Source organism: Vombatus ursinus, unplaced genomic scaffold (genome assembly GCF_900497805.2).
Source record: "Vombatus ursinus unplaced genomic scaffold, bare-nosed wombat genome assembly UNPS02014818.1, whole genome shotgun sequence".
NCBI classification, from domain to species: domain Eukaryota; kingdom Metazoa; phylum Chordata; class Mammalia; order Diprotodontia; family Vombatidae; genus Vombatus; species Vombatus ursinus.
Genome location: NW_020954596.1, coordinates 59,525,081 through 59,535,747, shown reverse-complemented (window position 1 = coordinate 59,535,747; position 10,667 = coordinate 59,525,081). Strand labels below are relative to the sequence as shown.

Here is a 10,667-nt window from a genome sequence, read left to right as displayed (position 1 = left end):
GATCTTGTGCTCGCTCCTGTGTCGGGGGCGGGTGTTGGGGGGGGGAATGAAGGGGTTCCTTCGCTTGGCAGCGCTGTCTATTCCATACGGGCCCAGTAGGTTCCCCTCCCCCCTCCCCCACTGCCCCGCCCTCCAACGTCAAGGTCTTCTGTAACAAGGCAATAGCACCTTTTTCCTCTCCTCCTCCTCCTTCCCTAATCCAAGCTCGGGCTTCTCGGAAGCAGGAGAGAAGGTGGAATCCCGAGAGCGGGCACCGAGGTAGCTAGTTGGCCGCACGCCCGAGGAAAGGGAAGGATGACGTGGAGTACGAGAAGAGGGAGGGCCCGCGCGCCCGCGCCGCACACGCGCCCGCTCCCGCTCCCGCGCTCGCGCCCGCCCCGCTCGCTCGTCCCCCGGGCTGCCTGTCCGCTAAGTCTCGCGATGCCTTAGGCCGCGGCTCCCGCTGCGGCTGCCTCCGCTGTTGCTGTGGTTGCCTTAGTTGCTGCGGTGGCGGCGCCGGTGGAGGTGTTGGCTCCGGAGCGGATGTTGACATTGTGTGTTTTTACTGCTTGATGGTAATGGCGGCGGCGGTGACGGCCGGGACCCCGTCTGCCCTCCTGTAGACCCCCCCCCCAGGAGAACCGGCGACGGAGCAGGACGAGCTGAGCGGCCCTCCCCGAGCGCCGGCGGTTGCGACTCTTCCCTTCACCCTTCGGCCGCTCTCTGTCACCCCAGCCCCGGGACTCAAGCCCCCTTCGGGCCGGGGCGGGGAGGGGGGAGGGCCTGCGAGGCCTCAGCATGGCGGATTTCGACGAGATCTACGAGGAGGAGGAGGACGAGGAGCGGGCCCTGGAAGAGCAGCTGCTGAAGTACTCGCCGGACCCTGTGGTGGTTCGCGGCTCCGGTCACGTCACCGTGTAAGGCCCGGAGGAGGGTGCGGGAGAGGACGGGGAGGTGGAGGGCAGCGGCGGGGCCCCCTCCCGCGACGCCCATCCGGGGCCTTGTGGCCTGGGCTGGCGACCAGGAAGCTCAGGGACATGTCTTCTCTCTCTCTCCCTCTCTCTCCTTCTCTCTCTCTTTCTCTTCCCCCCCCTTTCTCTTTCTCTTTCCCTCTCTTCTTCCTCTCCTCTCTCTCTTCCTCTTTCCGCAGGCCCCGATGCCACTGAAAACCAAGTAGGGAAGGTTTCTCTTAGCTTATCCATTCTTCCTTCCACCCCAGTGTGGAAGCAAGCAGTCCTTTAGGTCATCTGCCTCCTCCCTTCTTGGCTTCTCTTCTCCTTAACCTTGGTTTCTCTTCCTTCTGCGCCCGGTGACATGGGGCTCAGGCTGTGTAGAAATGGACATAAAGACCCTAATGAAAATTAGTCATTCGCGAGTGTTTGGTGTCAGAGAGAGAGAGAGAGAGATCGCAGGGGTGTTCCTAGTTTCTATATGTTAGGGTTCCTCTGCGCAAAACCTCCCAAGGTCTTGTGCTTGCTCATGATTTGAATTAACATGTTGCTTAAAATGTGGGAAGATAACTAGTACCTCCAAATAATTAAAAAAACAAACCCAAACCCTCCAATTTGGATGAACATAGACAGCACCATTCAAATTGCTGTCATTCTTCTCCAATATAGGTACCTGTGGCTCTTTCCTCTCTCAATTCCGCTGTCATCCATTCCTCTTTAGAATATACCTCTATCTTACTTCATAAGGTTTAATGAAATCTCAACAAACGACACTTAACATCCAGGCCTTAGGGAAACAGTAAGAAAAAAAAAAACCTGTCTTCTGGGTTTGTGACTAATATAGGAATGTGAACGCTTGAACCAAATAATGAGCTGTCCGGAAGTAGGAAGTTTTGTAATGTTTCTCTGAAAACTAGTTATGTACAACTTAAAACATTATTTTTATTCTTTTCATTACAAATCAAACGAGATAATTGTAAAACGTCTAGCATGGTGCACACAGTAAGCACTTAATAAATGAATAAAGGCTTGTTCTCCCATCATAGACTCAAGTGCCATGTTTATTAGTTAGCTCCATAATTTGCTTTTTACATGAGTGCCTGTTAGTGATTAGTGTACTTTTAAACAATTTTTATTACTTTTTGTAATCTAGTGAATAGGATACTAACTTTAACTTTTAGCCAAATAGATTTCAGACATATCATTGTTAATAAAAAATCAGTTTCTCAACAAACCAGTAGGCTTTCTTGTTGTTTGGATGAGCTTATGTAATACTCTAGTTTCTTTGGAACCTATTAGTTTACAAAGCATAGGCATTGGATAAGAACTGTCACACCCCATGCCTGGAGCACCATTACAATATATAATGTTTTTCAACAATGAATTGTTAATAAATTAACTAGCACACTAGCAAAAGTAATAAACATAGATTACATATGTAATAAATACTATGTCACATCACAGCACGTCTTTAATATTGCAACTTCTTGACACTTAAAACAACATTACCCTAGTAGTTTTTTAACAGGTCATTAACTTTAGAACATTTTAACTTTTTCCAGATTGTCCCATAGCTTTTTAATTTAAAAGTGATTTTGCACATTGTATCATTTATTTCTCACAACACCTACTGTGAAGTAGGTAGATATGATTGCTCAGAATAATGGCTCCCAGACTTTTATACCTAGAGTCTACTGTCCCTCTCCTGCATTAAAAATTTCCTTGAGACTTAGTAGTAGTAGAATAATTTCTCTTGTAACTGAGAGGGAAGAGGCTAATTTGATTGAAAGAAAAAGAAGATATATTGGGAGAAGTGGTAAGTTCAGAACAGGGTTCAGAACAAAATAAGGGATAAATATTGATTAAATATTGAGAACTTGGAAGGGGCCAGTAAGGGAGGGAGAGAGCATAGATTCAGAAGAGGAAGTTTATTTTGCCAAAAAGTAGCAAAGCAGTTCCAGATTGAAAATCTATGTCCCTTGGATCCCCCTTGGTTCTTCTCCCTTGGGTTATCTTTATTTCCACTTTGAGGAAACCTGATTGAGAGAATAGTACTTACGAAGTAGAATTGCTATTTCCAAATATAAAATGACTCACTAATATTATCTTAGCTGAGTGTTAGCTTGCTATCTCTAGAAGACAGTTATAAATTTAAGTTGAGTTTTTGAAGTACATAGTTACTGCAAGACTCAAGTTTGTGTCACCTCCATTGAGAAACCTTCCTGATTCCTTTTTGCCCTTTATATATCAATACTGTCTTCCTCCTCTCATTATTTTGTAGTTACTTATTTATATATGTTGTATTACCCAGTGATATGTAAGCTTTTCAAAATCTCTTTGGATTCCCTTTGTCCCCAAGACCAAGCAAAGAACCATATATGTAGTAGGCATTTATTCAGTGTTTCATGAGATGGTCAAAGACTAGATGAATACATTGAGAATGTGTTCTCTAGATGGAAATCTTAATATGATAGAAACTTAATAGAGATGTTAATTCCATCTAGAGGTAGAAGTGCACTTAGTAGAGGGCCTTCTCTCAATGTTATGACTGATGACATTTAATTTTCTTAATTTCAAATAGAAATAAGACCTTAGAGTGAAAAAACCTAAGTGATTGAACTCATTACTTTTTTTACTAAGTGGCTATTAGACAATTTCCATTGACGAGCTTGAATAAATTTAAACTTAAATGTATAAAAATTATATTTTTAGTATAGATGAGTAGTGAGATATGGAAATCTATAATGTACTTCATAGATTTTTTTGAGCAATATTTTATTAAGTATGTTTAATCTAATTTCATTACATCAGAGTTTTCTCTTCATAGATCATTAGAAGGTAAAAGGGACCTTAGGTATCACGTAGTTTAACTCCATTTTACAGATGAATAAATTGAATGTCAAAGAGGTTAAGTGATTTTTTCACACAGGTATTAGGATTTGAACTCTAGATCTTCTGATCTAAATTCAGTACTTTTCTTTCTCTTTTAAAAAGAAATTGATTGCTTAAACTTTTTTTTCAGAATCTGCCTTCTCTTTCCCACTCCCCACCTCCAAAAAGAAAATTAAAGCTCTTGTAACAAATATTTATACTTAAGCAAAACAGATTCTCCCATTGGCCATGTCCAAATACACACACACACACATCTCAATGTGTACTCTGAATCCATTACTTCTTTGTTAGGATGTAAGTAATATGTTTCATCACGAGTCCTCTGGAATTTGTGGTTGGTCATTACGTTGATCAAAAGTTCTTAAGTCTTGTTTGTTTTTCAAATATTGTTTTTGTATAAATTGTTCTGGTTCTTCTCATTTTGTTCTGTATCAGTTCATACAAATCTTCCCAGATTTCTCTTGAAATTGTCCCCTTTATCATTTCTTTCAGTACAATACAGTACCATAAACATTCATTAAGTACCTACTATGAGCCACATACTGTGCTGAGTACTGCACAATAATATTCCATCACATTTATATATCATAACTTTAGACATTTTCCATTTGATGGATTACCTTCCCCCCCAAGTTTCCCATTCTTTGTCACCATAAAAAAAGCTATTATAACTATTTTTGTACGTGTGTCCTTTTGCTCTTTATCTCCTTGGGGTATAGATGTAGTAGTGCTATTGCTAGGTTGAAGGGTATGCACAGTTCAATAACTTTTGGAGCATAGTTCAGACTACCATGGCTGTACCAATTCGTAGCTTCACCAATAGTGCATATTGTCATACCTGTTTTCCCACAGCCCCTCCAGCATTTGTTATTTGCCTTTCTTAAAATTAGTTTTGCCAATCTGATAGGTATTTGATAAAACCTGAGAGTTGTTTTAATTTGCATTTCTTTCATTATTAGTGTAAATCTTATACTTTCCCCACTATTTCGTGGCTAATTTAATGTAAATATAGTGCCATTTTATTTTTATTGGTAAATCATGTTTAGAACTTACAGATATTATTGAATAATGGTGAAAATGAGCAAAAGTAGGTTACCTTTTTATTTTTTAAAAGTAAGTAATCTATTTCATTCTATATTATGATTTCTAGATATTAATTCTCCATCCACTAACCCCTCCATGTCCTTCCCTTGTAACAAAGGATGATAGTTAAACAAAACCAAATATAGTGACGTTTGACATTATATGCAATATTCTCATTTTCCCCTTTTTGTTTCAAAAGGTCCAGGTTGGTTTGGAGGCTAAGTTGGTGTTTGGGAAATCATATAAAATGTCTAGTGTTATGTAAACAAAATATACTTCACTGTGGTTTTAATAAAATCTCTTAAGACTGACAGCAAATCAGATTCCCCTTTTGTTCTTTCCTCAATCAGTATGCTTGAAAATTGCCTGAATAATGTTTTCTTTTGGTTGCATTAATGAAGTAGACAGCTCCAAAGTAGAAGAACCATCACTGAAAATAAATATTCTGAGAAAAAGGAACAGCAGAGAGGGGATAACAAAAGTACCATTTTAAAATGCATACGGAGTGATTTTGTGCCTTGTCACTCTATGGTTACCTAAAAGATATACATTTCTTTTCTGAGGTCTGAATATAGTCTTTTTAGATTTGTGGAGATTAACCAGAAAGTTTTCTAAGTCTGTTCTAGCATTATTGTTCCATAAAAGATAATTATTTCCTTTGGAAGGTTGTTGGGAGGAATAGTTAATGTACTTTTTATTTCTTTTTTTAAAGCCTCATTGATTATTTCTTTTTGCATCCCCACTCCTTCCTGACGTTCTCTCTATAGGGCCCTCCCTTGTAATAAATAAGTATAATCAAGCCAAGCAAATCAACATATTGAGTATACCTGAAAGTTTATGCTTCATTCTGTACAATTGATTATAGTCATACTTCACTTTCAGTTCTCTGAAGTCACTGGTTAATTTATTTTTGAATAATAAAGCTTTATTCTCATCAAAAAAGCACACTTTTATTAAGCACCTAGTACATGCAGTACACTGTGACAGGGAAGATATGAAGATAGGTTAAGATGTGGTTCATACCCTCGCTCAGTGTCCTCAGTCATAGGATTGTAGTTTGAGAAATGGACAAGAACTTGAGGTCCAGGGAACTCAAATGACTTGCTCAAATTCACACAGTAAATGGCACAGTTGGAATTTGAAGCCTGGGCGTCTCCAAATCTAGTGCTTATTTTGTAGATTGTGATAAGGGCTGTGCTCAATTTGCTCTTTGACCTTCCTCTTCCTCCATCCGTATCTTTTTATCCATCCTCCTAAGTCAGAATCAAATTGAAGGCTCACATAATCTTTGGCTCCTAATCTGAGCCCAGTTATGTATCTGGATGCCATTTTTGCTGAGTTTTGTGCTCAAATACCCCCTTTATATCTGATTTCTTTTTTCCTTGCTTGATTATTGTAGTCATGTATGATGATTTAAAAAAAAAATCACTCCTAATCTTCATCATGAATCCTTCATCCTCCAAAAGAAATTTTCATAATCGAATTTGGAGCGCTTTCCAATGCCTGCCTGCCTCCTTCTCCCTCCAGTGTTCAATGACAGGTTTAGAAATGACAATTATGACTTGAAAAGTTTTGGTAGCTACTTTGGGTCCAATGGACAGGACTTTTGCTGCACAGAAGTACAAGAAACTCAACAAAGTATTTATTGACTTTGCAAAAGTTTTTGACATTTTGTTAGGTCAAGGCTATGATAGCTACCAAGCAAGTTTGGTTGTCCTGAGAAGTTCCATATTCCAAGATAACTCTGATGGAATGTCTGTACTTGAGAGTTGACCTGTTCTGCCTAACAAGTTATTCCTTGCTCATTTTGCTTGATTCATAGTATTCACATTTAATTTTTCCTCCCCTTCCTTCCTCTCAAAAGTACACATTTAGTTTTAAGAAGTTAATTAAATTTAATTTTGTTTCAAGACTTTTGGGAAATTGTAACTAAAGTGTGGTCTTGCAAAGCTAGGGTCAGGAAACACTAGTTTCATTTTTTCGACAATGCACTAAAGCCTAAGAGTTTTGTAATATAAAATCACATTAAAAGATTAAACCATTGTATATTTTAATAATAAATGTAATTGAAAACAATCAAATTTAAATTTTATTTTTCACACAATTTTTCTTATGACAGACAGCGTTAAAATACAATGATTTTAGGCCTTTCTTAGTAGACTGTTATCGTTAGGACTCCAAAATTTGAATGTATGAATAAGTTTTGCATAAGTGGGAACTTGTGAAGAAAATCTTTACTGTATTTGAATTTTTAAATGCCATATGGTATTTACAATTTAAATATTGCAATATTATTGGACTTATGCCTGATAAGAGAAATGAAATTGACAAGGCTTTAACAATTCCATGTGAATAGCTATGTGAAATAAAATAATTAAAGTTTGAGAAGTAAATTACATTTATTTATTACTAATAAATAATCAAGTATATTATTTGAAAACAAGCTGTTTAATTTTAAATCTTTTCTGGAAGTCCAACTTTATATTAACACTGTAATTTATGTTTTTAACAAGTCAAATACTTAAGGACCTTGAATATGAGATGAAATAGGTGGTTAGAAGAGATTCTTCCAAATTAGTATAATAAAAAATCTTTTTTAGGATAAATTTATACAATTTTTTTATTGTTTGTAAAACCTGAAAAACTTAATTTTTAGTTAAGTGTGAGTGTAAATATAACAGATGTAGCATTTGCTTCTTTTGTGAAATACCATAGTAAAATGTTTTCTAAGATGATTTTGCCATCATTTTACTTAGGATTTATTTATAAAATTCTAGACAGATCTTTTTTCCAGCTCATATGTTGTAGCCTACTATAGTAATGCCTCATTAACTTGGCATCATTGCAATAGATGTTCCATGTAGGTTAGTTTTCCAGATAAATTGAACTTAAAAGTTTTTAATAGTAAAATTTAATTTAATTTGAATTAAAATTTAAATTTAATGTAAAATTTTAAAGCTGGAAGAGATATAAGAGGTTTTCTAGTCCAAACATGATTATTTTGCAGAAGTAACAAAAACTTTTTATATCAACTATTTTTATGGAACTTTTTGTAAATAATAGTATACAGTTTCCTGTTATCTTAAATAATATACTGAACATGTTATATTGAACTTTGTCTTGAAGATTTCTAGTTATCAGGAGGCAACATGCTACATTAGATGAAAGCACTTCATTTGGAATCAGAGGTCATAGGTTCAGATTCCCTGCTTTGTGATATCTTGGGCAACATCTTAGCCTTTATTTCCTCATGAGTAAAATGAGTGTTGTACTATGTGACCTCTAAGATCCCTAGGAGCTCTAAATCAATGACTATGATTATAAATAGTATTATACTATAATGTAGTGATGCCCTCAAGGGACTTTTGAAGTATTTAGAGCACTCTGCCTCTATGCTATGCTTTTTGAATTCTTGTTTCTTTTGGGGGGATAGTTTCCTTGCTCTATCCCAAATTAGCTTTCATTTCTTTTCTTTTTTTTTTTTCTTGGCTAGGCAATAGGGTTAAGTGACTTGCCCAGGGTCACACAGCTAGTAAGTGTTACGTGTCAGAAGCCGAATTTGAACTCAGGTCCTCCTGAATTCAGGGCCTGTGCTCTATCCCCTGTGCCACCTAGCTGCCCCCCTAGCTTTCATTTCTTGTTACTATCAATGTTCATTTATTTTAGAAGTCTTTCCCCTCCCTCCTATTGTTGACTGGGAAACCAGATAACCAAGCTTATTAGAACTGTGTTTCATCTTAGAGTAAATGGGGTGAAGAAGGGCCTAGGGGCTTGAGAATAAAATGCAAGAGCTGTAGTGTCAATTCAACAAACATTTATTAAGTGCCTACTATGTTCCAAGCAAAATGCTATGCTTAATTATTGTACACATGTATATACTTGATGTACTTGATGACCTTTGTTTACTCCTTATTTTTGAACTGTTCTTGATGATAGATAATTGATCTCTGAAGAATATTGAATTAATTTTAGGACAGAGCAGTACATTTCATTTCAATCTCAGATGATTTGATCTTTCTGATGGTGTCTGGGGAATTTTGGGAATGTGTCATTGGTCACTTGTTACCTTATTCTTCTAATCTCTGCCCCTCCTCCCCTAATTTTATAAAATATCTGGGTCAGGGGTGGGACAAAAGAACTGCTTTTGCCTGTTTGTGGAAGTAAAGTTGTGCATCAGAGTGACTGCAAAAGCCCTTTCTTGAGAACACAATATCTATTAGTGAGGCATCAACCAAAGTGGTAACCTTTAAGTTTAATGATGCTTCTTGTAGAATATTAAATGATGGTGCAGGTAACCTACCTTTGTATTTGATTTAGGTTGTATTTTATAAATAATCTTAATAATAGCATTTATGTAGCATTTTAAGGTTTGCCAGGAGCTTTACAAATATCTCATTTTATCTTCACAACAACCATGGGAGGAGGTAGGTGCTATTACTATTCCCATTTTACAGACAAGGAAACTGAGTTTGAGAGAGAGTAAGTGACAGGGTCACACACCTAATAAGTGTCTGAGTCTCAATTTGAACTGGCATCTTCTAGACTCCAGGTCAGTGCTCTCTGTATTGTACTTATCTCAACTCCATATCTTATTACCTTTGCTCTTACTTTAAAGTTATAAAGCAGTCATTGTTTTTTCTAATGAAGGATTTCCTCTGTATCTAGTAATCTTCTGATGTTTTTTCCAATCTATTTATTTGTAAATTTTCATTGGAATTACTTTTTTTTAAAGGGATGTTTTTGACAACATAAGATGAAACCATGTGCCTCATATTTCAAATCAAAACTGTTTCTCATGAGAAGTTTTACCCTTTAAGACAGTGCAAAATATAAGTATGTTTGGAAAGTTATTTAAAATATATTAAAACTAAGAAAATAATTTAGAAATAATTCTAATGTTCTGGCATAGGAATTTTTCCAGTTGTGAGTTGAATCAATTGAACCTATACCCCTCTGGATAATAAATTCAGTCATTTTAATCTGCCATATATTTGGCTCTTAGTCTTACCTTGATACTTAAGGTGGTGTGGAGATAACCCTGGATTCTCCAAGAGTTCTTCAAAGGATGTACAAACTTTAGCTAGTCCTCGAAGACTAGAAAGACTGCATCCAGTGTGAGAGATGTATATCATTGGGTGAACCAGTCTACTTAGGATCAGAACAGTTCATCATTGAGATTGCACATCAAATGATTATTTTTGACCACAGAAATTGTTAAATTATCTCCTAAGTTGTGGAAGATTTCCACCTGCATAGGTAGAATATTTCTACCCATGTAAGTGGAAGTGTACCAACACTTATAAAATAACAGATGTATATTTAAATATATGTATGTGTGTATGTATGTATATATGCACATACACACATCGAGGAGTTAAATATAAAGTAGTTTGGGATGGATGGCTTGAACAGTAGGGATTAGGAAAGTCTTCATGCTGAAGATATGGTGCCCGAGCTACATTTTAAAGGAAAAAGGTGCTTCTGTTGAATACAAGGTAAGAAGGGAGTATATTCCATGGCTTGAAGGGATGGCTGGGTTAGAGGCACAGAAGAGGGAGCTATAGAGTGTCTGAGTGAGGAATCAGAGAGAGAAGGCTAGTTTAGCTGAATTACAGAGGGCAGGAGGGAGAGTAGTGTCCAGTGAAGCTGAAAAGATAGGTTGAGGCCAGGTTGTATAGGACTAAACATAGGAGTTGATCCTTGAGGTAATTGGAAGCTACTGGAATTGAAGGAGTAGGAGAATTGTATGGTCAGATTTGGGCT

The 10,667-nt window shown here is 37.3% G+C and overlaps 1 protein-coding gene across 1 annotated transcript in view; it reads left to right on the top strand.

Annotated features, from left to right (window-relative positions):
* Positions 1–429: 429 nt before the first annotated feature.
* The window catches only part of CHIC2 (cysteine rich hydrophobic domain 2), a 42,793-nt gene continuing 32,555 nt past the window's right edge, over positions 430–10,667 (top strand). The window contains exon 1 of the mRNA XM_027836026.1: positions 430–896. Coding sequence (XP_027691827.1) covers positions 778–896 — 119 coding nt within the window. The 5' untranslated portion in view covers positions 430–777. The remainder of the gene's footprint in view (positions 897–10,667) is intronic.